Source organism: Ochotona princeps, chromosome 3 (genome assembly GCF_030435755.1).
Source record: "Ochotona princeps isolate mOchPri1 chromosome 3, mOchPri1.hap1, whole genome shotgun sequence".
NCBI lineage: Eukaryota > Metazoa > Chordata > Mammalia > Lagomorpha > Ochotonidae > Ochotona > Ochotona princeps.
In genome coordinates, this window is record NC_080834.1 from 105,846,678 (window position 1) to 105,874,222 (window position 27,545).

Consider the following 27,545-nt stretch of genomic DNA (forward strand, 5'->3'; position numbering starts at 1 on the left):
AAAAAATCAGCTAATTCTTCTTTAAAAAGACATTCTTTAAAATTTGAAAGGCAGATTTTTAAAGAGAAAGAGAATCTTCCATTTGCTAGTTTACTCCCCCACTGGCTGTAACGGCCAGAGCTGGGCAGATCAGAAGACAGGGGCCAGGAGTTTGTTCGCTGTCTCTCAGGTGGATGCAGGGACCCAAGGACTTGGGCTCATCCTCGCTTATTTCCCAGGACTAAGCAGGCATGTGGACCAGAAGTGGAGCAGTCGGGACATGAACCTGCGCCCAGATGGGATGCTGCCTCCACACCTGGTCCTAACTTAGCTTATTCTTTTTTAATTTATTTTATTGTATTGCTGTTGACAATGTTTACATAGTTAATTACGGTTAAAAAAAAGGTTCAGGGGGTATAGAGAAGTGGGTAATACTATTATGTCCATGTTGTTTCCTTCATGTATCTGAGGTAAAGGGGGATATTGAGAGAGAAGCCCCACCCGGTTTCCCGGCCACCCCAAGTCCCGGATGTGGGGCATGCTCTGAGATATTTGCTCGAGTGGTGTTAATAGTTCATCAGTTATGAATCGCTGCCAGTTTCGCTCAATGAGGTCATCCACTGATTGATATGGTCCATCATAAAGTCTCCGTTTGTCCCATATTTCGCTGCCAACATATAGCTGAGATGAATGATTGACCTGTTCTGTCTTCTGTATTTTCTTGGTTAGAGTTCTGAGTCCAGCATTTCAGTTGGGGAGATCTCCAAAGAAACTTTTGAGGTATTCCCAGACTAGTTTCTTGTATGTTCTAGCAAGCACAGGGCCCGGCACAGTCCATCACCCTGATCAGCTGGTGGTTGCAATTGCTGGGATGCTTCTGTTTTCAGTCCCGAGTTGCACTGGAACCAATGGGTGTTGCAGTCCAGTCTGCTTCTGCCCAGCACGTACTCGGCCCTTAAATCAACCAGTGGGATCTGCAGCCTGGTCGGGGCGACCCCCAATAACCCCCACCAGGCCCGCCCCCTACCCTGGTTTGCCAGTATGTGTAGCAATAGACCAGTCTGTCCCCCATCCCATTTGGCTCTTGTACTTGTCAATGGGTATTAGTTCCATCTAACCAAATCAACCATCCAGCCCTCACGGATGTTGTTGAGTGCCTCTTTGTCTAGCCACCCCAGCCCCCGTCCTAGTTTTCATGCCCTCCCGCGGGAATAGTGACCCAAGGAGGGGGAACCCACTTTTTCCCTCCCAGGTCTCTCTCAGTCCCGGTTTATGCACTCTTTAGGTGGTTCTGTGATTTGACTCGACAGAATTAGTCCCCAGTGCCAGCTTCTGCCAGCTGATGCTGTGGCTAAGCCCAAACATCCCTCACCCACTCTGATTTATGCTTGCACCCACAGGAGTAATCAGCCTGGCCTAGCTTTTCCTTGATGTAGTCCACATGCAGCGCACAGGTGTTGCAGCCTTGCTTAGTCTGGTCTGTCCCCATCCCAGCTCACACTCTCCAGTGGGAGTAGCTGTCTGGTGAGGGGACCAGCCCCTTAATCCCTCTGCCAGCTCTGCCACTCCCTTCCTGGATCTCATGTGTGCTGGTTGGGTGCTGCAGTCAAATCCAGTACAGGCAACCACGCCCTGGCATTCCATAATGTGTACTGGTTTTTGTTGCGACCAAACCTGGCTCAACCCACACTCTGTTCTGGTGATCGGATTTGCCAGTGGATGACATGGACTGATTCAGCCTGGTCTGCCCCTGACCCATGCCGAATGTGTGCCAGTGGGAAACTTTCCATGGCCTATTCTGGGCTGTTTCCTATCACGCTTCTTGCGCTTATTTGCAGGGACTGTGTCCTGCTAGAGGAGTTGCCCAGGCTCCTCCATCAGAACCCCTCCCAATGCCAGATTTTGCGCATACCAGTGGGTCCTTGAGCCAACCCTACTAAGTTCACCTCCTGTCCTGGCCCAGCCTAATCAGTCCTACGTCTACCCTGGTTCTCCAGGACACCAGACAGTGTTGGGGTCTGAACTGGCCTGGTGCATCCAATCCCAGCCCACACTAGTGCCTCGGGTGACTACAACTGTTTCCTAGATAGAACGCAGCCCCCATTCCAACACATGGGCCCCTTAGTGGGAACCTCAACCCAGTTAGGGTGCCCCCTTACCTCCCCAGTTGGGCCTGTTCCTAACTGTAAATCACGCACCTGCCCATGGTTGCTCTGAGGACCAGTAGGTGCAAGAGCCTAGCTCGGTATGACCTGTGCTCCATGCTGTTTTCTAGTTTTGCTTGTAGGCTAAGGTTTGCTCAGTCCTGCCCAGTACATTCCGTTCCATTACCAATTTCATAGCTCAGCTTTGTTAAGTGATTGGAAGTTCTTCAAAGGAAGAGTTATTGACATTGGGAATCTTTGGGATTGACTGAGATCCCAGAAACAGTGGGGTCAGCCTGGAGCTACCTAAGCAGTGATTCAGACAACTAATAACCCAGAGCTCCCCAGCCGGGTGGCCAGCAGGCACAGCCTGGCGCCAAATGGCGCACTGCCCGCCCGGGCCCAGGTCATCATGAGCACATGGTGGCTGGGATCGGGATCCGAGCAAGACGCTCCTTCCTGCAGCCCCCAGCAGCCTCCCGGCTGCTGAAGTTTAATCCTGCAGGCCCAAGGTTCGCCCCACCCCAATCCCGTCCACTGCCCAATGAGGGCGGTGGGTGGGCCCCAGACCCCCCCAGTCCCCCCAGTCCCGGAGACTCCCCCCCTTTGGTGTACTCACCCGAAAGGAAGCAGCCCCCGAATCCAGGTGGGCCCAGGCCCAGCTCACCATGAGCACATGGTGGCTGGGATCGGGATCCGAGCAAGACGAAATTAGCTTATTCTTAAGATGACTTTATAGTAGTCTTACTATAAAGGGCAATTGCCTGGCTGTTCACATGGACAAAAATTCTGTGAAACATGTTCATCTTTCTTTTGTTTAGGGAAAAAAAAAGGTTCTTTTATTTATTTGAAAGACCATGTTCCAGAAAGGGAGGGAGAGGCACAGAGAGAGAAAATAATCCATCTGGTTCACTCCCCACTTGGCTGGGCCAGGGTGATACCAGAAGCCAGGGACTCCATCCGGATTTTACATGTAGGTGGCAGGGGCTCAAACACTTGAACCATCTTTCATGGCTTTTTGCAGGACCTTCTCAGGGACCTGGTCAGAAATGGAACATCTGGGACTGGAAGCAACAACCATATGAGATGCCAGCATAGCACCTAGTGTTTTAACTGGCTGTGCCACAATGCCAGCACCAGTGTTCATATTTCTATACTCAGAATGTAACCTTACCGTTGAATCAAACACTTACTATACGCTAAATATTGTATTACATGCTTCTAGTATTGAGTTTCATTTAATTCCTATCTATGAATTTTAAAGGATTTATTATTTTTCTTACAGATGAGATAACTTGTCCAAGGTTATACAACTAGGACATGAAAAGCTGGGATTTGATTTCCGGACCATTTGTCTTAAAACTATATTCTTAAGAATACATTATTTACATAATGGCATTACCTACTTTCCTATCCCCCTGAACCTTTTTTTCTTTTTTTTTTTCTTTTTTTCTTTTTTTTCCTTTTCTTTTCTTCTTTTTCCTTTAACTGTAATTAACTATGTAAAGATTGTCAACAACAATACAAAAAAAAAAGAATACATTATTTAGAACACTAATAATAAATTCCAGTTTTCTGTGATTTATCTGCCATAAAAACTTGATTGCCCCAATATCTTAAATACTATTTAGGAGATGCTGTCTTTCTAGGGGAATTTATTGTTACTCAAATGCCAGTAGCAATATTTCAGATTAGTAAATTTTGTTAGTATGGTGGGACTGCTCTTCATCTTTAGGATTTTTTTATTATTATTAATATAATGTAAAATCTCAGTAAAAGTTTAACAGAACCAGGGGCTCTAGTCAGGACATAAATATTCTGACAAGTTGACAGCTGCAAAGTCTAGTGATGAGTGCCCTCTAGTGGCTGTAAGTAGAATTGTCCTGATTCCTAGAGGGCTGCCAAAGATGAAAAGGAGCTGTCAATTTTTAAAGAAAATTTAAAATGTTTTGTCAGTTTCCAATCCAAGAAATTTCTTTTTTTAGGTTTTATCTTTGTTCACCGAGAAATCACAGGTTTTTAAATCAGAACCTGTTATTTTTGGAATTAAAAGATTTTGTGCAAAACATCTTGAAGACATATATATATGTGCATATATAAAAAGAGTAGATGGGTAGTAAGCTATAAAGAAAAGTAAGAAGTTACCAATAAAGTAAAAGCTGTAATCTCAAGATGATGTGGTAGCGATCAGGAAGGGGCACTTATTGGCTTCTGGGGCATTGGACAATAAGTGACTTCCTGCTGTTGGTGGTGGTTGCATGGATTTTCTCTGCATAATTAATGTTCATGTGCATGCCTTAATTAGCTCTTTTAAAAATATTTATTTTTATTTGAAAGGCAGAGTTACAGAGAGAAGAGGAGAGAAAAAGAGGAGGGGGTGGGAAAGTGGTAGAGAGAGACACACAGAGAGAGACATTTGTCCTCTGGTTCACTCCTCAAAGGACCACGGTAGTTGGAGCTGGGCTGTTCTGAAGCCAGGAGCCAGGAGCTTCTTCTTTGTCTCCCATGTGTAAGGCAGGGGTGCCCAAGAACTTGGATCATCCTCTGCTGCCTTCCAGCTCATTTGGAACTGGAGTAACCAGTGCTTGAACTGGCATCAGTGTGGAATGCTGGTGCTGTAGATGATGGCTTTAGCAACCATGTCATGATGACAGCACCTACATTTTTTAAAAAAATATTTGGTTTTACTTGAAAGGCACAGAAATGGTGAACGGTAGGAATATCTTCCTTCTGCCTCCTTGTTTTCCTGATAGCCGCTAGGCTGGGGCTGAGCTGGAAACTCCATCCATGGCACTCTTGTGGGTGGCAGTGATCAAAATCTGTTTTGAATTTCAAGGTTATATCATTGCTGCTGTTTTCATTTTCTGAGCCCTATTAAATGAAAAGAAGCATTAGGAAGTTTGAGAGAGGTAGAGGAAAGAAAGATTTGGGGACTAGCAAGGTTTGATTTTGTTTTTGAATTGTTCATGAAAATTTTTTAATTCTCTTTATTAGTTTTTCTTTTTTATTATATTTTTGACAATCTTTACATAGTTAATTAGGGTAAAAAGGTTCAAGGGCTAGAGGAAAGTGGGTAAGACTATTATTTCCATATTGTTTTCTTCATGTAACTGAGGTAAAGGGGGATTTTGAGGGAGAAGCTGCACTCAGTTTCACACTCGCCCCAGGTCCCGGATGTAGGGCATGCTCTGAGATCCTTGCTCAAGTGGTTTTAATAGTTCATCAGTTATGAATCACTGCCAGTCTCGCCACTTCAAGCACGATGAGGTTGTCAAAGAATTCACGGATTGACGTAGTCCATCAAAGAGTTTCCGTTTGCCCAGTATTTCGCTGCCAACATATAGCTGAGGTGGTTGACTGACTTGTTCTGTCTTCTGTCTTTTCTTGGTTAGGGTTCTGAGTCCAGGATTTTGGTTGGGGAGATCTCAAAAGAAACTTTGTCTGAGGTGTTCTCAGACCAGATTCTTGTATGTGCTAGCAAGTACAGGACCTGGCACAGTCCATCGCCCTGATCAGCTGGTGGTTGCAATTGCTGAGTTGGTTCTGTTTTCAGCCCCGACTTCTACTGGAACCAATGGGTGTTGCAGTCCAGCCTGATTCTGTCCAGCACACTCTCGGCCCTCACATAAACCAGTGGGATCTGCAGCGACCCCCAATAACCCCCACCAGGCCCGCCCCCTACCCTGGTTTGCCTGTATGTGTAGCTATCCCATTTGGCCCTCGTACATGTCAATGGGTATTAAAGCTTAGTTCCATCTAACCAGCTCCACTATGTAGCCCACACAGATGCTGTTTGGTGTGTCTCTGTCCAATCACCCCAGCCCCTGTCCCAGTTTTCCTGCTTTCCTGTGGGAGTGGTAACCCAAGAGGGTGGAGCCCACTATTTCCCTCCCAGACCATTCCCACTCCCGGATTATGCACTCTCCAGGTGGTTCTGCAGTATAACTTGACAGAATTAGCCCCCAGTGCCAGCTTCTGCCAGCTGATGCTGTGTCTAAGCCCAAACAACCCTCACCCACTCTAATTGTAGTTTGCACCAGTAGGATCAATCAGCCCAGACTGACTTTTCCCTGATCTAGCTCACATGAGGCCCACAGGTGTTGTAACCCTGCTTAGTCTGGTCTGCCCCCATCCCAGCTCACACTCTCCAGTGGGAGTAGCTGTTCAGCAAGGGAACCACCCCTTACACACCTGCCGGCTCTGCCTCCTCCTTCCCTGGTTCTCACGTGTGCTGGTTGGGCACTGCAGTCACATCCAGTACAGGCAACCTCACCTTGGCATTCCGTATTGTGCACTGGTTTTTGTTGCGACCAAACCTGGCTCAAACCACACTCTGTTCTGGTGCTCAGATTCACCAGCAGGTGATGTGAACTGATTCAGCCTGGTGTTCCCCTGACCTATGCCAAATGTATGCCAGTGGGAAACTTACCATGGCTTGTTCTGGGCTGTTTCCTATCATGTTTCTTGTGCTTACCAGCAGGGTCTGTGTCTTGCCAGAGGAGTTGCCCAGTCTCCTCCATCAGAACCTCTCCCAATGCCAGATTTCATGCATATCAATTGGTCCATGAGCCAGCCCTACTCAGTTCACCTCCTGTCCTATCAGGAACAGTGGCTTTTCCTAACTGGCCTTCAACCCATTCTGGTTCTTGCTGTTGGATGTTTCAGCCCAGCCATGGCTCCTCCATACCCACATACAGCTCGCACATGGTTCAGTAGGGGCTGAGACCTTGCCTATTCCATCCCACATCTACCCTGGTTCTCCAGGACACCAGACAGTGATGGGGTCTGGCCTGTCTTGGTGCGTCTTGTCCCAGTCCACACTTGTGCCAGGGGAGACTACGTCCATATCCTGATCAGAACGCAGCCCCCATTCCAGCCCACACGGCCTTTGGTGGGAACCTCAACCCAGTTAGGATGTCCCCTTACCTCCCAGCCGGGCCTGTTCCTAGCCCTAGATCAAGCGTATGCCAGTGGTTGCTCCGACTCAGCTTGACACAGACCCTCACCTGTCCCGACCTCTGCCTTAGACACTGTGGCTTAGCGTCCCTGGCTCACTCAGACCAGTAGGTGCAAGAGCCTAGCTCAGCATGACCTGTGCTCCTTCCTGGTTTCTAGTTTTGCTTGTGGGCTAAGGTTTGCTCAGTCCTGTCTGGTACACCCCGTTCCATTACCAATTGACACATTAGCCAGCTGTTGGAGCTACTTTGCCCAGCTTGTCCGACCCCCAGGTCTGGACCACATGTTCACCAGCGGGAGCTATGACTTGCCAGGGGAGTTGTCCAAGATCCTCCACTTGATCCGCTCCCAGACCCAGTTCTCATGCATGCCATTGGGTTTTAGGCCAGTGCCCGGTGCAGTCTGGCCTTCCATTTGGCCTTGTATGAGCTGGTGAATGTTGCAGCCCTGCCCACCCCACACCCTATTTAGGATGCACATTCGGGTGCTGCTGCTTTGACCAGTCCAGACTGTTGCGGGTTCCTTTACCTGTGATTGATGGCAAGCTGCTTGGTCACACCTAGCTTAGTCTGTCACCACCCCAACTTTTTTTATTAAACAACCTTTTTTAATTTTCTTATTTATTTGTTTATTTTTTATTATTAATTACATTGCATTATCTGAGAGTTTTATAGGTACTGGGATTCCCCCCACCCCTCCTCAAACCCTCCCCCCATGGTGGATTCCTCCACCGTGTTGCATTATCACAGTTCAAGTTCAGTTGAGATTCTTTCATTGCAAGCATATACCAAGCGTAGATTCCAGCATCTTATTGTCCAGATAAGTTCAATGACTTGTTGGGGAGACCATCTCTGGTCTGAAGGTAGAGCTGGCTGAGTATCATCCCAATCAATTAAAAGTCAGGAACAATTTTCAACATTATGGAATTAATTCACATAGTATTGAGTAACCAATATGTTAAAAAATGCAAGTTCTTAACCACATCCTGTGACTTCTTCATTGACATTTCAATTTTAGTTTATACACAACCAGGTTCTATACACCTTAAAATGGCTATAGATTACTATTCAGTTGTCTTGTGTCTATTTTCATTATAGTATTTAGCATTTTATAGCATTGAAGCATAATTTTGCTGAACCTGGCTGTTTTTCGGGTAGTCTAGACTGGCTTATAACTCTAACAAGACATATGTCAATAGTTTAGGTGCAGAACAGTTTTAGGAGGGGTGTGCAGAGAAATCTTCAATACCCTAGTGAGGAGTAACTTATCTTTGTGTCCCACCTAGTAAGGTATAAGTGAATCCACGTTGACCATTTCCTGTCTGATTCTAAGCTTTCCTTATTGTTCTCTATCTATTCTAGATTTTTTGTTTGTATGTTTGTTTTGAGGGGTTTCCGGAGCGATCCTGATGGTCATTGCCAGAGAGGGTGGGGACCCAAAGTTGGAACCAAGCGAGGACCAGAGAACTCTCCCCTCCCTAGTCCCGAAGGAAGTTTACTGTTCTTCTGTTTCTGTGGACTGCTCAGGGCTCTTGGCTGTTGTTCTGATGCCCTTGGATCCTGCGAGGAAGGATTTGGACTTCTTCCATCCCATGTGGTAGATCCAAGCGGGAGTGGATGACCTCAGAGTTCTTGGTCTCCGAAAGCACTCCAATTCCCCATGGTCTCCTTGGCAGTTGGGATGTAGTCCTTGGTGCTCATACTGATAGTCCTTGATGAGGATCCTGGAGTCTCCATGGTTGGGATACAAGCCTCCTCCTGTACCCCTGCTCTGCTCTGGGGTCCTCCCCTGCTCTGTACATATGACCTCCTGTTAAGAGGTTGTCAGGATCGCTCTTGATTCCACCTATATGTCTTTGTAGTTTAACTGTTGTCTAATGCTGATTCGAGTCTGTTGTGTATGAGTTACCAGTTATGATCCTGGTAGGTTATATTTCACGTCTTCCTCACACATTCTAGGGAGATGGAAGCTTTCTCTGCTCTCCCTCCCAGCTATGGGATAGCATAGGGTATTAAAAGTATATTAGGTTTTACAGTTCTTTGATGTAGATCATAAGCAGTCTGACTCACATTGATTGTTGGTTCATACATCACCCCCAACTCTTGAGCTAACCAGTGAGACTAGTATTTCCACAGGGTTTGGCCCACACATCCCCCACAGAATCTACCCTCAGATAAGGTTCTCAAGTGCTAGTTATTGTCATGGCCCTGCCTAATGTGACCCGTCTCCTGATCCATCATCATGTCAGTAATAGGATATGATCCTGCTGGACAAGCCCCGAGCCTTAGCTTTTGCATGGACTGGTGTTTGGTGGTCAGCATTGTTCAGTGATTACAAGTTCTTCAAAGGAAGAGTTACTATCATTGGGAATCTTTAGGATTTATTCACATCCCAGAAGCACAGTGGGTTCAACCTGAAGCTACCTAAGCAGCGATTCAAAGACCAAAACCCCAGAGCTCCCGGCTGGGCAGCCAGCAGGCGGAGCCTGGCGCCAAATGGCGCACTGGCGGCCCGGGGACAACTCACCATGTGTACGTGGTGGCTGTAGTCTGGGATCTGAGCATAAAGACGCCCTGGCCTGAGACCCACCAGCAGCCAGGAGGAAGTTTTGATTTAAGAACTATGAGGGGACTAAAGACCAAACTTTATTCTGGGTAGAAAGAAGGATTGAAAACCAGAAACCTAGTGTCTGTGCAGGTATAACTTATTTCTTCACCTAGCAGAAGCATACTGTACCAGATACTTTCTCTCCAACAATACATGGTCACATATGTATATAGTACTAGTATTATCACTTCTGGTATCCACATGGTGCCAGACACTGTTGTGCACTTGGACTGTGACTCTTTAAATTGTCGCAGCAACCCAGGGAGGTAGGAAGTGTCCTTATGGCCACTTTGGGATGAAGATACTGAGGAAGGTCAAGATGGAATTGACATATTTACTTCTAGAGTTTGTACTAATCGGAAACCTATGCCTTCTCAGGCTTCTTTGTTTTTATTATCCAAGACTTGGAGAGAACCAAACAATGAACTCCCGGATGGGAGTGGTGAACTACAGTGCAGGTTCTTTTCTGGTAAATGATGATCATGTAATAACTCATGTTGGACTTGAATCATTTATAAGTTGTAAGCATAAATGTGTTACAAATTTAAATATTTCCATTTCTGTTATTTTGGAGGTATAGCATAATAGTGATTGTTGTAAGTATTTAAGATAACATAGCTTATTGTAACATGTTTCATATGCTTTAATATTCTTATTATTTAAAACATATGCTGATATGACTTTTTTCTTTTTACAGAATGATCTTTATTTTATCAAGAAGTCAAACAGTAAAAATTGTGATGAAAAACAGTCTCTTATGACCAAAATAGATGAATTAAATCTTTTTATTGATAGATCAGAGAAAGAACTTAACAAAGCCAGAGCTTTCAAACAGGTATAATAGTATGTACAACGTGTAGCACTAGAAAACACATGATCTCATGTTAATTGTAGAAAATGTTAAGAATAAAACAGATTAAGAGTAAATCACTTTTATCACTCTTGTATCAAGATAAATGTTGCTAATGTTTATTTTCCTCCTGTCTTTTAAAAAAGAAAATTGACTTTATATGTTAATATGTTTCCTAAAACATCATTCTTTAAGAAATGTTTTAATTTTCCAACATATTTCATATTACTGTTTATTTAGCCTATTTTTGAATATTTTAATATTTGTTGATTATTTTAAACAGTGTTGTGTTCAATGCACATATGGCATGTTATAATTATTCAGTTAATTGGGGTAAATTCTATAGGTACAGTATGGTTAAAAATAAATGAATATTTTAAGAATTAAGATTTCTCTCTTTTTTTAAAGATTTATTTTATTTTTTATTGGAAAGGTAGATATACAGAGGTAAGGAGAGACAGAGAGAAAAATCTTCCGTCTACTGGTTCACTCCACAACTGGCCGCAAATGTCTGGAGCTGAGCCAATCCAAAGCCATGAGCCAGGAATTTCTTCCAAGTCTCCCATATGGGTGCCCGGTTCCAAGGTTTTGGACCATCCTCTACTGTTTTTCCCAGGCCACAAGCAGGGATCTGTATGGGAAATGGAGCAGCTGGGATACAAACCAGCAACCATATGGATCCCTGTTGATGAAAGGTGAGGATTTCGCCACTAAGTTGGAGAGAAGGAGACACAGAGAGGAAGATCATCCTTTCCCTAGCCCACTCCCCAAATGGCTGCAATGACCAGAGCTGAACCAATCCAAAGCCAGGAGTCAGGAGCTCCCTCCAGGTACCACACTTAGGTGTAGGTTTCCCAAGGCCTTGGCCATCTTCCACTGCCTTCCCAGGCCACCGCAGGGGGTATTTTTAATTTTAAAACTAAAGCTCAGTTACTCCCTTTAGAGTTCCAGTAATACCATCAGCAGTGTGTATGCTTTGTATTGTATCACCACCACTGAGGCTAGAAATTTTAATGTATAAAATTGTTGCCAACATGACATCTCATTAGTTTAGTCTGCAGCTTCAAAATTGGTGACATTTAATTTTATTTAAAAACGTTTAACTGATTTGAAAGGCAGAAGAGATAGAGAGAGAGAGAGAGAGAGAGAGAGAGAGAGAGAGAAATACTTTCTCTGCTGGCTCATTGCCCAAGTGCCTACAAGTGCCCTCCACGTCTAGGCTATGACTGAAGCCAGGAGGTGGAGAAGGTATCCCCTCTGGCTGCAAGCACCCTGTACTTGACCATCAGTGCTGCCTGCCAGGGTTTGCATTCGCAGGGAAATAGAGTCAGGAGCAGTGGTTGGGTGTTGAGCCCAGGTATCCTGATGTGGGGTTGTAAGTGTCTTAACTTCTACGCTCAGCATCTGTTTCAAAACACTTAAAACATGTTTTGTTCTTTTTTTTTTTAAGATTTATTTATTTTATTACAAAGTCAGATACACAGAGAGGAGGAGAGACAGAGAGGAAGATCTTCCGTCCAATGATTCACTCCCCAAGTGAGCCGCAACAGCTGGTGCGCGCTGATCCGAAGCGGGGAGCCAGGAACCTCTTCCGGGTCTCCCACACGGGTGCAGGGTCCCAATGCATTGGGCCATCCTCAACTGCTTTCCCAGGCCACAAGCAGGGAGCTGGATGGGAAGTGGAGCTGCTGGGATTAGAACCGGCGCCCATATGGGAACCCGGTGCGTTCAAGGCGAGGACTTTAGCCGCTAGGCCACGTTGCCGGGCCCAAAAAACATGTTTTGTTCTAAACATAAGCATTTTAAACATATTTAAGGATAAAAGTACAAAACTTGTATGGTTGAGATTTTTTTCATGTGTTATATTTTATAATTTTTGGCTTTAGAATTCTAATGTAAATTCTTGGCACATTTTACCATTGTGAGGTTTCTATTTTTGAATTGCTTTGTAAGATACTTTCATCTGTGAAGATATTATCTCTGTGTCACCAGGTCAAAAATGTTTTCAAAATTCCCCATCTGCCTTTTTGTTCTTATTCAGTGGTTTGATATAAACATTAAAAAATCACATATTATAAGTTTTGGCCTTTATAATTTTTATGCATAGAAACTCATCACAGTAAAAAATCAAATATTTTCTTGTTCTCACAGTTACATTGGTTACATGACTTGCAGGAAGCTCTTAAAAATATTTAGAATATATTTTCAATACATGTGAAATAGGGATCTAATCTTTCTGTAACTAAAAAGCTGCTTATGAAACAGCACAGGCTTATATTCTAGAGTGTTTGTTTCTGGATACTCTGAACATTTATCACTGGTGCGCTCATTTTAGTTCTCTATTCATGAGTAAATTGTTTTAAAGTAAAAATTCACTTTCATCTTGGATGAAATTTAAAGTATAAAAAGTTCATCTACAGGATTTCATCAGCTTCTGGACATTTGAATTTTCTATATTACAAGTAAGTTCTTTTTAAAGCAAAGGTTGAATTTAAAATTGACTTATGTGGCAGACAGCCATATACCTTTTTCTTGAAAGAAAATATAACCATCATGACTCTAAAGCAATTATAAATTTAACTTTAGTCAGTGTCTTAGTCACCGGTTGAATTAGAAAAAGAAAAATTTGGTATACGTAGGAATAAAAATAATTTTGATTCAGTTGTAAAACAATAATTATTTTAATATTTTACAATTTTTATGTTGGTAGGATTTGATGATAGAGGACAATCTTTTAAAACTTGAAGTTAAACGCACTCGACAAATGCTTCACAGTAAGGCCGAAGAAGTTCTGTCCCTGGAAAAAAGAAAGCAGCAGTTACACACAGCCATGGCCGAGCGGACGGAGGAAATCCGGGTCCACAAAACAATGCTTGTTTCACAAATCAGATACGCTGACCAGGAACGCCAAAGCATAAGGTCACTATTGCTTTTTTTTTTTTTTTTTTGGTTTGACTGATCTTTTCACTTTTTATTTTTGCTATATTATTTTTTTTATATTTTATTGTAATGTTGTTGACAATCTTTACATAGTTAATTATGGTTAAAATAAAAAGGGTCAGGGGGTATAGGAAAGTGGGTAATACTGTTATGTCCATATTGTTTCCATCATGTATCTGAGGTAAAGGGGGATATTGACGGAGAAGCCCCACCTGGTTTCCCGCCCACCCCAAGTCCCGGATGTGGGGCATGCTCTGAGATATTTGCTCAAGTGGTTTTAATAGTTCTCCAGTTATGAATCGCTGCCAGTTTCGCTCAATGAGGTCGTCCACTGATTGACACAGTCCATGATAGGGTCTTCATTTGCCCAGTATTTCGCTGCCATCATATAGCTGAGATGAATGATTGACCTGTTCTGTCTTCTGTCTTTTCTTGGTCACTATTGCTTTTAAAGATATATTTATTTTGATCTGAGAGGCAAATTTGCAGAGAGGAGAGAAAGAGAGAGGGAGATCTTCCATCCCTGGTTCATTCCCCCAAAGGGCTGCAAGGTTGAGAGCTGAGCTGCTGCTTTTCCAGGCCATATGCCGGAAGCTGGATTTGAAAGTGCAACAGCCTGGACTTGAATTGGCACACGTATGGAATGCTGGCGCTGCAGGTGGAGGGTTAGCTTGCTAAGTCACTGCACCAACTCCAGCATAAGGTAATTATTAGAGTTTTTAAAATACTGTTAAGAATTTATGAGGGGCCAGTGCAATAGCCTAGTGGCTAAATCCTCATCTTTCATCCACCAGGATCCCATATGGGCACCAGTTCGTGTCCTGGCTGCCCCACTTCCAATTCAGATCCCTGTTGGTGGCCTGGGAAAGTAGTAGAGGACTGTCCAAAGCCTTGGAACCCTGCAACTGCCTGGGAGACCTGGAAGAAGTTCCTGGCTCATGGTTGGTTTTGGATTGGCTCAGCTCCAGCCATTTGCAGCCAGTTGTGAAGTGAACCAACAGACAGAAGATCTGTCTGTCTCTCCTTACCTCTGTAAATCTGCCTTTCCAATACAAATAATAATGATGATAACAATAATAAAATAAATCTTAAATTTTTCATGAAAAGAAAATGTTAATAAGATGTCATCAAAAATGACTGCTTTCTTTTCTATGCTGGTTTATTCTCCTAGTGATGGAGGCCAGAGGCAGGAACTCAATCTTAACTATCTCTTATTGGTGGCAGGGATGCAAGGACTGAGCAGTCATCTGCTGTCGGTCAACGTGTGCTTTTGTGGGAAGCTGTAGTTGCAAGTAGAGTTGGAACTTGAATCTAAGCATGTCCATATGGGCTGTGGGCATCCTAGGTGGTGTTGCCCTACTGTGCTAAGCACTTACTCCAGTAAAACAGTTTTAACAGTATTTGAAAAGAATTAATTCATTGTTCTTTCCTAATGTAAATTTATTCTTTGCTTCATTAACTTCTGATCTCACCTTTTGTTCACTTTTGTTCCTTATTTAGTGTGGTATTTTTGATGTTGATTTTTTAAAAAATTTCTGTAGGTGCTTTATTAGTTGAGCTAAGAGGGCTAACATATCCCTGTAAGTGTTATTTTAACTGTACTCCACAGAATTTTAAATTGTCTTATTTTTTTATCTTTTCTGCTTTTTATTGTCTAATTGAAGTTTTAAGATTTTTTTATAGTTTTAAGATATAATTTTTTGAGATGTCATTTTGAGATATAATTGAGATACAAGTTGATATGTTTTTATGACAGTCACTGCAATCAAGTTACTTATCATATCCGTCACTCCACAAATATCTTAATTTTTCCCTCTAGTAGGGGTAGGGAACCTTTTTTATAACACCATTCATGGGTCATACAAAGTTATCAACTTAAAAATAGTCAGCTGTATATTACTGAATTCTGGGTCCTGTCTGTAATTGCCCAGGCTAGGGTCAATCTCAACACCATCAGTTTACATGAGGGCTGGGATGGGCCAGACTGGGCTAGGCTGTTGCACCCCCCTGGTGAGAGCTGGGACTGGGGATGAGCTGGACTCAGCCAGCTGTCACAACTTCTGGTGAATTCCAAGGTTTGGGGCAGGCCATCTCAGACTAAGCCACAGCACCTGCTGGCACACGCAAGACCCGGGGCAGGGAGCAAGTCTGGTAGGGGAACTTTAGGGACTCCTTTTTTGGGCTGCTGCTTCTACTGGTGAGCATGAGAGCTGGGTCTGGGGGCAGGTCAGGCTGCTACATCCACCAGCACACGTAAGAGCCAGAAAAGCTGTGACCAGCTGGGCTAGGCTGCAGCACTAGCTGTAAGTACCAGAACTGAGTGTGAATTATTCCAGATGGACTTCTGTAAAATATTTTGTTTTTAATTACATTTCCAAGAGCTTAATCTGAGTGGATTCCTATGGTAGGTACTATAATTGTCCAACTTATTCTATTGAGAGTAATTAAGGTTTACTCATGTTGTAAGTATCAGTATTGTATTTCTTTTTATCAGGAATTGGCACACTTCATAAGAACAAGATGAAAAACATGGTAGCTCTTTGAAGGCTGCTTTTTAATTTTTATTTTTTTCTAGTAACTCAACTCTGTCATTGTACGGTGAAAGCAGACAGCCACAATCACGATGTGTTCAAACTGTTGGAACACTGAAACCTGAATTTCTGAGTAATTTTTATTTTTCATGGAATGTAATTTTTATTTTGTTGTTGTCTCTCATAAAAGCTATCCTTTGCTTCTGAACCACGTGAATACAGGTGGCAGGCAGCATGGTTTCGCAACCCCAGTTTTTTATTGCCAGTCTAAAATATTTCATTGGATGTGTTAACACCAATTTGTTTATACCTCTACCTTCTAATGGGTATTTGTTTTGCTTTTAGCCATTATAAATAAATCTGCCCTGGATATATGTGTTCTTGGGATGGACATATGCTTCCTTTTCTCTTGAGAAATACCTAGGAGTAGCATTGCTGGATTATTGAAGAGACAGATACTTAAATTTTCAAAAGCATCAAGAAATTGCCATTTATTCACTTAATTGTTTTTTCTTTTTTTTTTTGCCAGTTTCATTTTTTTTATCTTTTTTGTTGTTTGGAAGTTTTATGTTTTAATATTTCAACTTGTGAATTTTGAAAATTAATTTTCTCTATTGGTTTTCCTTCCTATAGAAGAGTGTTAGCATCTTTCATTTCTGTTTGCTCACCCCAAATTGCATGTATTGCTAAAGTCACTCTGTATTCTCTCATGTTACAATACTGTTTATGAGATATCTGGTTCCAGATTAATTTGGCTTGCTTTGTCTAGAACTTGGCTTTTGCTGTTAATCTATTTTTGTTTGATGCTTCACAATTGCTTGGATATTTTTTCAGTTTTTAGTTTTCTTGCTTGATCCTTGGTGAACTTTTTGTTTCATTCAGTTCACTCAGAGATATTTTCTTTCACTTTTTTTTCTCACTATCACTGCTAATATTTGCTCATTTTTAGTGGATACAGGCCCTACTAGATCTGACCAGATTTATTTTATCTCGTTTTCTGCTTTCTATGTTTTAACATTCTGATTTCTCAGATATCCTCTCCCTAGAACTGTCCTCTTTGTCTTAGCTTTGGTGTCTCTCTCTGTCTCAGGTTACTAATAGAATCTTTATTCTTTCCTGTTGTTAATCTGAAAAGGAAAGCTTGCTTGCACATGTTATTCCTTCCTAGCTGCTTTCTTTTCGTTGATGCTCATCTTGTTTCATGGCAAGATTTTAGAGGCGGCATCCTACTCTCAAGGCTACTGATTAGAACACTTTGAAAGTTCTGTTCTAGTCTGTGGTTCTTTTGTTTTCTCCCAGGGTCTGTTTCTTGTTCATTTGTGTTTTGTTTTTTCCATTCATGCTGTTAAGCTTATGGGTAACATAACCCTTGGTTTTCCATTATTATTTTTTAATACATGTTTACTTAACAATCAGCGGCTACTAACAGATCTGCCAGTAACGAGGTATCTGAATTAGATAAATATCTGTCACCAACAGATCTCTTGCTGAAATGAATGGTGGGGAGGGGATCTGATTATAGGGTCTATGCTAATTTATCACTTAGGGGTGCTTAGCTACAAAAAGTTGAGATCATTATTTTGAGTGAAGACTTTAAAACATCCCTTTGTACCTAGCAGAGCCCAAAGTGGTGACCCAGATATTCTGTGGACATTTCTTTTACTAACCACCCACTGATAGCAGCCTCAGAGACCCCTCATGCTCTTCTAACTAATCATTTCTGAATTTGGATTTTTTTCTATACTGTATATTTTCCCTATTAATCATATCCATGTTTTCTATTTTTCCATAAGTTAATGGGTAAAATCTCATGTATATTTTTTCCCAAATGTGTTACTATTTTTTTTCCAGACTCAGAAGGTGGAGAGATAACACTTGTTCTTAGCCATCATCTTAAGCTTATAGGCCAAAACATATTTTATAATTATGTAAAGCATGAGTAACTTCTTATGAAAAATAGTAATAACTGAAAGTAAGGAAAAGCAAAACTTTTAGCTCTAAGTATATTTTACCATCAGTTTTCTCTAAGGGTAGGAAAACTGGAAGTTTGGGTGGCTGACTTTCATGAGGTTGTGCCAAATGCGTCACTCTGCATATTGCTGTGCGTTAGTTAACATTAGTTGTTTTGTTATTTAGATTTTAAAGATGTCAAGAAAATATGTTATTCTTAAGAAAAAAGCGACAAATTTGGAAATCAGTGTTGGGTGAAAGTTTTCCATTAGTTTTTCATCTTTCTGTTCATTTTGCAAAAAGAAGCAGTAACTGCCCTGTGCTGCACTCTGTTTTAATAGATGTATGAATAGCACACACCATCAAAAACTGGAGCAAAATTTAGCCATGTTTCCTTACTTCCCATTGTCAAATAATTGGATCACCTTAAGACTCCTCAGCTGTCATGCAGACTTAGTTTGTGTGCAGCAGCCCTTCTAGTTCCTCTTTCCCATGTGATGAAGGGAACAAAAGGGTTCCCAATGCAAAAAAGAGACACTCCTGATGTTTGATGCACTATAAGCAATAAAGATGTTTGCTGGGAAAATTATCTTCTGCCCCCATCTATAAATTCAAGGCAGGTAAAGCCTAAGACTCTTTACACTAATTATTAAACTTGAAATGAGGGGCTGGCAATATAGTATAGGGAGTAAAGCTACTGCCTGCAATGCCGGCATCCCATCTGGGCACAATTTCACATACTGGCTGCTCCACTTCTGATCTAATTTTTTTTTTTTTGAGCCTCTGCCACCTACATGTAAGACCAGAATGAAGCTCCTTGTTGCTTGCCTCATCCTGGCCAAATACTGGCCATTGCAGCCGTCTGAAGAATAAACCAGTGAATGGAAGGTCTCGATCTCTTTCAAATAAGTAAACATTTAATAATGAGAATAGCCTGTTTGAATTCATTAATAACATAAACACAAATGTCTATGTTCAATATGGACATGATAGTCTTTCGTTTTTTTGTTTCATTTTTGTTGTCTTTTCATTTTAGTGCAGAGTATAATGAGCGACTAAGTAAAATTGATAAGCTGAAGAACAGATATGAAATTCTGACTGTTGTTATGATGCCTCCTGAGGGAGAAGAGGAGAAAACACAGGCCTATTATGTAATCAAGGTAATCTTAACTGATGTTACAGTTGTGATAGCAAGAAGTAGCCTTTGCTAACTCATAGTAAAAGAACCAAAATGGTATCACTCCTATCCCTGAAAATCTAGCAACTGTCTCACTTAATTAGGGCCACTAATAGCAAAAGCCGGAACATCAATAGCTAGGTAGGGATGCTGAAGCACTACTAATTCTGTATAATTTGAGTTGATGTGGTCACAGGATTGCTCTCTGGTGCCCCAAACCCTTCATTTGAGTTCAGGTCATTCTACTAATCGTTGTTTGTTGGCCATCATTTTGTATTCTGCCATTTCCACTGAGTTGACTGATAATCTGGTGTACCCTAAGACCTCTTATCTCAGCGTACTTTGCTATTCAGTATGCTGAAGCTTGACTTCATCAGAGCCATACTATCCTCCAGATTTCTCATGCCCCAGGAGCTGTACCATTGCTGAATGTTAAACTCCAGTTCACTGCAGTACAGGTATGGCACCTGTTCAGAGAGGAAGCCTGCTATTGTTGCATTGTCAATATAATGTGTGAAGCAAAGATCAGGTGGAACTTGATCTTTCAGAGTTGTCTGCCATCTCATGGTTGTCTTCATGTAGTAATTTTTAAGTGAAAATCAGATATGATTGAGACTCTAAAGAGATTCCCTTCATCAGTACTGCGACAGCAGCCATCTTTTCCATGTAGAAGGTACCCCAAACATGTGTAAATTCCTTTATGGATAGATCTGGGAAGTTACTGAAACATTACACACAGAGAACAGAAATTGCAACTGACTCATTTCCCCATACACGGATAGAGATGATATCTCCCACAGCTTGTGTTAATTGACAGCTTTGGTGGAAGTTCTTTTCCTCTTTACGTATCTCCTTAATTACCCAGGTTTTCATCTATAGTCTTTTTTCAGGTGTACCCCTAGTACATGCATTCCGTATGATATGCCTTTCACTTTTCCGCTGGAAATTCTGATGAATTTACTAAATGTCTGTCCCAGTGTCAAAGCTCTGTTGTATGGACACATGTGTGGTTTATAGCTCTCACCCAGTGCTGCTAGCCAGTGTTGTTTCTGCACATTATAGAACAGACATCAGAAAACCATGGACCCTGTCCAGATGGTCCCCACTTGTTTTGTAAGTAATTGGAGACATAATCCACTCATCCCTCATTCAAGAATTGTCTGGCTGTTTTCATGCTACAGTGGCCCTTTTATTAGTTTCTCTGGCTACTCTAACAGGAGCATTTGGGTTTAAACGATTTTATTGTTCCATACTTCTCGGACCTAGAAATCCAAGATGGAAGGTGTTGGCACAGTTGCTTTGCTCTGAGGACTATGAGGTACTATGTGTTCTACCTCTTCTAGCCCCTGGTGATCTTTGGTTTTTCTTGATTTGCAGGTGCTCCATTCTGGTGCCTTCCTTCATCATCATATGTCACTCTGCCTGTCTTCACCCAGCTTTTCCTATACACATCTGTGTTTAAGCTTCCCATTTTTGTAAATTTGTTATCAGGTTAAGACCTGCACTAGTAGCCTTATTGAAACTTTACTCCAAGTTCAAAGATCTCATTTTCAAATCAGGTCACTTTCTGAGATATTCATGGACATTGTTCAACCCATAGCCCCTTTTTGGTACTAACAGTCCTTGGTCTATGGGACACACATAATTGTTTTTCTTTGTCAACTCCAGTATCTTATAGGGCCAGATTGAAAAATATGGCATAGCTAATGAAACTTTCCAATTAAAGTACTTAAAAATATTTTTAAATGTTGGAAAGCTTATAAAAATTTATAAATATCAGCCATTTTAACACAAAAATAAAGCTCTACATTATAAATCCAATATAGAAACAGATGGAATCATAATTTCAGAATTTAGAAGTAAATGTGGAATTAGAGCAGGGAATTGTGTATGATGAACAAGTCCAACCCTTTTGAAAAATGAGGAAATTGAGCTCAGAAAAATTTAAGTCATCAGTAGACAGTCTAAAATATGGCTGCCCTGGTTCTTTGTCCCACTGGCTTTCAAATGAAATGGATGGCAGTTCTGAACAGAAAAAGACTTAGATGTCATTTATTTTTTAATGTAAAAAACATGTGTAACTCATTTTGAAGCATAACAAATTTCCAATAAAAAGGTTAAGAATCAAAAGATTACTAACACACTTCTCAGTGACCATTGTGGTTTAAATACGCATATTTAGGAATTCAATCAGTTTTAATAAGAGATTAACTTATTTGGACTGAAAATTAGTTTTCTTGCACTTTTAATATATCTGTATGCTGTTTCTGTCAGAATGTAAGGAGTTAATTAAAATTTCTTGGGTGTACATTTGGAGATCTAGCATAGTGCCAGATTGGGCTAGGACAATCACCAAATAGTTGGCACTGCCTTCCATCATCAAATACATTGTTCCTTATGAAAGAGATTCTGTTCCTTTACGATTTGCAGGCCTCATCTTTTCATCCAAATTTATCATGGTCTTTTTTATTTTAAAAATTAAATAATTTTTAAAATTCTTTTTTGGTTGTTTATTTATTCTTCTCCATGACTTGACATCAATGAGAAAGCATCCCTGAATTTTTTTCAGGCAAAACTTTCTTGCTTGTGGTTTAATGCCTTGTTTTAAATCCTCCCTCCAGTTAACTATTCATCTTGGTAGTCTTTTTTTTTTTTTTTAATGTCTGCTTCAATTTTTTTTCTGAAGTTTTTATGTATGTACTGGTTAATTCAATATTGGTTTTGTATCCTGTAGACTGTATTTTGGAGGTCTGAGGATTTGGTCTTTAAAAACACAAGGACTGTTGTCTCTCTTCAGGCCCTATGCTAAAACTGGCATTGCTGTGAGTTGACTTTTCTGCCCCACAGACAGACAGACAGCTCCTCTCCTGACAACTTCTCCAATCAGTTCTATTTTGTACTTTCACAGGCTGCTCAAGAAAAGGAGGAGCTTCAAAGAGAAGGTGACAGTTTGGATGCGAAGATCAACAAAGCTGAAAAAGAAATCTATGCTCTAGAAAATACATTGCAAGTGCTGAAGAACTGCAACAACAATTATAAACAATCTTTTAAAAAAGTTACCCCTTCTAGTACGTAGGAGCTTAATTTTTGAAAGAAATGCATACAGTGAAAGCTGCAGCCATTTAAAGAACACTGTAAGACATGCAGAACAAACCTGTCCTATGTGTCACTGGGTTACAAAAGCTCACTTCTTTTTCCTCCCTCCCTTTGTTATTCTCAATGGTTTACTAAGGTATGACTATCATTATGATAGTTTATCATTTTTCTAGGGAATTTAAAAATGTATAAAATGCAGCATATTTCTGCTCTATGTTGTCAAAATAAGAAATAGCTATATTTTTGACTATACTGTTTTCCCTGAAGAGATATAAGGGATTTAACCTTTCATAGCAAAAATTAGATGCTCAGTACTCTCTATGTAATATGTAAATTACTTCCTGAATAGCAATGTTGAAAACTCATGCTAAAAATTCCCTGAATACTAGGTGAGGAGTATGAATTAAAAATTCAACTAGAAGACCAGAAAAGAGCCATTGATGAAAAATACAGATACAAACAAAAACAAATCAGAGAACTTCAAGAAGATATACAGGTAAATAATACAGGCTCTAATTTAGTAAATCTTCAATAAAAGTTAACCACCATTATCATTACTGTGGTTCTGTTAGAACCTTTACAGGCAAGTCAACTGTTAGAGTGCAATAGAGTCAATTAAGAGAGAAAAACAAGTGATCCAACTACTAAGTAGTTATATCTCAATGCTGAGCATTAACAGTTACTTGTACTTAGTTGAGTAATATTAGCTAACTATGCTCTTCTTAATGAACTTTAATTTCATTACAATTGTAGTAAGATTTCCCTGAAAACAAAATTGAAAAGATAAGTAGTTAGTGGAAATTGCCTGAAATGCCAAAGAACATAGGCAGTCCCTAGATAAAAATTGTTTGAACTCATTAAGCTGAAGTTATGAATTCTGAATATTTCAAACTTCATGCTTTTAATAGCCACTGTTATTTTTTATCCAATATAAAATACTTCACAGTTGAATAACATATAGTACTTAATCTATTAATTATACCTATTTTCCACTAAGTTTTTTTTTTTAAAGATTTATTTATTTTTATTGGAAAGGCAGAGGAGGAGAGACAGAGAGGAAGATCTTCCATCTGATGATTCACCCCAAGTGAGCCGCAACGGCCAGTGCTGTGCCAATCCAAAGCCAGGAGCTAGGAACTTCTTCCAGGTCTCCCACGTGGGTGCAGGATCCCAAGGCTTTGGGCCTTCGACTGCTTTCCCAGGCCACAAGCAGGGAGCTGGATGGGAAGTGGGGCTGCCGGGATTAGAACCGGTGCCCATATGGGATCCTGGCATGTTCAAGGTGAGGACTTTAGCCTCTAGGCCACCGTGCCAGGCCCCAAGAGTTCTGGTATACTATATCGTATGTGAATTACGTGGTGAATGGCAAGCATATTACTCTGTTTTTCATTAATAAAAGGAAATACTTGAGGGTAGTCTACTTTATAAAGAGAAGTGGGTTGTTCCGCTCACTTCTGCTGATGGCTTTCCTATTGGCAGAGCCTGGAGCAGCACATGGTGTTATGTGGCAAGAGATCAGGGGCACACATGCCTGTGTCTGTGTGTTGGATATGTCCTTCCTCTCACAGAGCCTTTAGGATTCAGCCATAGCTTTCCACCGTACTGACTTTATTTAAATCTAACCATGTCCCAAAGATCCCCTCTGAACACCATAACTGGATTGTTTCTACCCTCTTCCTATCATTGACATATAAATTGTGGATCAAAAACCTGCATGAGAGCCTGGCGCCGTAGCCTAGCGGCTAAAGTCCTAACCTTGCACGCGCCAGAATCCCATATGGACACCGGTTCTAATCCTGGCCACTCCACTTCCCATCGAGCTCCCTGCTTGTGGCCTGGGAAAGCAGTTGGGACACCCCAAAGCCTTGGAATCCTGCACTCGCATGGGAGACCTGGAAGAAGTTCCTGACTTCTGGCTTTGGAGTGGGATTCGGTGTCACTTAGGGAATTAATCATCATATGGAAGATCTTCCTCTCTCTCTCTCCTCCTCTCTGTAAATCTGACTTTGCAATAAAATATTAAAAAAAAAAACACCTGCATGAGTTTAGGAGAATAAACCATACTCAAATCATAGGAACAACCAATAAAATACAGCTTTTGATTATAACCAACAGGCATGTTAATACTTTATTTCTGCAGAGCATGGAAAATACTCTAGATGTCATAGAACACTTATTAAATAATGTCCAAGAGAAAGTGTCAGAGAAGCAAGCTTATTCATTTCAACTACAGAAAGAGACTGAGGAGCAAAAGCCAAAATTGGAAAGAGTAACTAAACAGGTACTGATGTCTTGCAAAAACTGCCGTCGTATTTACTTCTTTTTATCGTCCCAAATGGCAAACACAATACCCCTTTAGCCTTAAAAATCAAGTCTTGGGAATCAGGCTTATGTAATAATCGACTGTCACTTACCAACAGTGTGCTAAACTCACAAAAGAAATCCGTCTTCTGAAAGGAACAAAAAATGAAACACTAGAGGAACAAGACATCAAACTTCGTGAAGTTAAACAATTTCACAAGGTCGTCGATGAAATGTTAGCTGATGTCATAGAAGGAAATGCTGAGCTCCATCTAATACTGCAAACATACTTTCGACAGGTACTAGGATATCCTCCAAGAAAACCTCCTTAACATTTAATGAGAACAAATTTATAGTGCTCATCATAGAGTGAAATCTAAAATATTTTTCTTCTGAAATGGAGTAGGAGTAATGACTTGCTGTTAAATGTCATTTCAGAATGGGTTAGAACTACCTATAACTGGTCCCAAAGGCAGCCGTCACAGTTCTAGATCAGCCTCGCAGATTTCACTGCTGTCAGCAAGGTATGTGGAAGGTTAAAACAAGAAAAAAAAAAATCTCACCCTCCCAGCTGCTGCCCTGGAAACCCAGTCACTTACACATGAGCATGATGGACTGGCTCATGAACTCACGGTCCAGACAACTGAAATGTGGGGGTTGCAGTTAGAATTTGGAGGTGAAATTGGGGGATGAGGGAAGAGAGATTTTTTAAATCACCCAAGGGCAACTTACATGGACATATGTTCAAAACCCATTCATAAAATTTCACATCATTTACGATGCTTTACTAAAAAGGAAAGTAATTTTTAACTTTTATTTCTGAAACTGTTATCCAGGAATCTGTCATCAGAGATACTTTAATCAACAACTTTATTCTGTTAGGAAAAGTTACTAATGATGATCCTCATTTTGGAATAGTTAGCAGTTGCTTAAAACTTCCTGCTAGTTCCTGTTGATTTCATGAGGTACCCATACTTCTGTGAAATGTATTTTAAAAATGTATCATTTCAAAGTTGTATGCTTTCTCTCAGCATGTCTCTCCTCTTCCTCTTCATTTTAAATTACACATCTTAGGATCCAGCCGTGGTAGCCTAGTTGCTAAAGTCCTTGCCTTGCATGCACCAGGATTCCATACGGGCACCGGTTCCCCACCGGTTCCCCATCCAGGTCCCTGCTTGTGGCCTGGGAAAGCAGTTGAGGAAACCCCAAAAGCCTTGGAAAACAATTAAAAATGGCCCGAAGCCTTGGGACTCTGCACCCGCATGGGAGACCCAGAAGAGGCTCCAGGCTCCTGGCTTTGGATTGGCTCAGCTCTGGCTGTGGCAGCTGCTTGGGGAGTGAATCATCGATTGGAAGATCTTCCTCTCTGTATATCTGACTTTCCAAAAAATTTTTTTTTCTTTAATTTAAAATATACATTTTAATTATTCTTGCTAGAAATACTCTTGCCCTTGCAACAATCTTGCAAAACCTTTAACGCTTAGTGATGCTAAGAAATGGATTCCAGTTGAAAACTTTTCTCACATAAAAACATACTGTATTTATTAAACTATTGAAATTATTGTTTTAGACAATTTATTTCTATTAATCATCATACTTCCAAAATTTATTAGCACTACTAATATGTACTTTTTGACTTCTTAGGGAATTATGGTATCTTTTACCCCAGTAATAGGAGGGTGGGAGAGATCTATATTAAAATATGAAATTTGCATCGACTTTAACATAATTGTTCTTCTTTCTAGGTCATCTAAGAGTACAAGTTCTTCTGCATCTCAGTCCTCAGTTAAAGTGTTAGAGCTCAGCTTCCCAGACTCCTCTGCGCCGGAGGGCAGCACCACTCAGCCAGCTAGAGGTAGCAGTAGCCCCAGCAGCAAGAAGGGCAGCAAATGAACGTTTATTCTGAACTAGTTGTAAATGCAAAAATCTCCTATTTTACAACAGTAAATCCTTTTCTATGTTTTTGTGTGCTTCACAATGATACAGATGTTGAATGAAAAAAGTGTTAAGACATATAGAATGACCAGTTCTTATCCAGCACTCAACTACTGGTAGTTAGTTTTCCTATTATTTTCTTCATGCAAAAAGAAGTAACAGCAGATTCTCAACAAAGTCACATATTATACAAGCATGAGGAAAATAGTTTTCACTATAATTTTGATTTTCATTGTTTTAAAAAACACATTTCACAACTGTTTTATCAAACTGTGCCTAAACATGTTTAGGCTATCATTCTGGTATAATCACTTTACTGTTAAAGAGTTTCTAAAAATAACAACTCAAATAAACATTTTTTTGGGGGGGTGGGTAACCTGTTACAAGCAATTTCTTATCTTGATATAATTTTTAGCCAAAAAATCGTTACTTCCCTCCCATCAAAGAAAACAATTCATCAGAAAGACACACTGTATATTAATGAAAAATGGCTTAGGTTTCTGAGAATTACTCCATCTTGTGAAATAAGTCATATGTGTTTAACATTTGTTGTCAAGATACAGCCAAAGATAAAGCATAGTTTTTGAAACTTCCTTGATTTAATAAAGTTGGATGTGATTCTATTTGCAATAGGGATTCTATAAATTCATAGTGGAGATACAACTTCAGATCCAGAATTAGTTTTTCCAGTTAATTCTTTATTGCAACATGTCCAACACTTTGAATTCTACAAAGTGTGGACTACTAGTTCGTAAGTCTGGATTCCAAATAAACATCAGAATTTGGGTCCATAAATGGCTGTTTCCTTCAAATACTGGAAAATAAATTTATTGACAACTGTGAACAACATTTTCATTTCTTTCTGAAAAGCAGTAGTGGTAATCTCTCCTATCATTTTTAGTTCTGCTTACAAAACAGGCACAGGGAAGTCCAATGAGTAAGATGGGTAAAAAGGTAATTTGTGGCTAAAACACTGCTTTGTAAAGTTTCTGGACTTGATATTAAAAACTGCACTCAGGGGAGGCAGGTGCTGTTTTACAAGTTGTGTCTGTGGATGGTTAACTTCTCTGCCTTTCCCC

General features: G+C 40.8%; 1 protein-coding gene across 1 annotated transcript in view; it reads left to right on the forward strand.

The window, feature by feature from the left end:
• CCDC39 (coiled-coil domain containing 39) overlaps positions 1–26,493 on the forward strand; it is a 64,701-nt gene extending 38,208 nt beyond the window's left edge. Inside the window, exons 12-20 of the mRNA XM_012928724.3 lie at positions 10,384–10,521; positions 13,247–13,455; positions 18,994–19,117; positions 22,043–22,202; positions 22,620–22,726; positions 24,371–24,511; positions 24,651–24,830; positions 24,970–25,055; positions 26,277–26,493. Of these exons, the coding sequence (XP_012784178.2) occupies positions 10,384–10,521; positions 13,247–13,455; positions 18,994–19,117; positions 22,043–22,202; positions 22,620–22,726; positions 24,371–24,511; positions 24,651–24,830; positions 24,970–25,055; positions 26,277–26,424 (1,293 nt within the window). The 3' untranslated portion in view covers positions 26,425–26,493. The remainder of the gene's footprint in view (positions 1–10,383; positions 10,522–13,246; positions 13,456–18,993; positions 19,118–22,042; positions 22,203–22,619; positions 22,727–24,370; positions 24,512–24,650; positions 24,831–24,969; positions 25,056–26,276) is intronic.
• Positions 26,494–27,545: the final 1,052 nt, after the last annotated feature.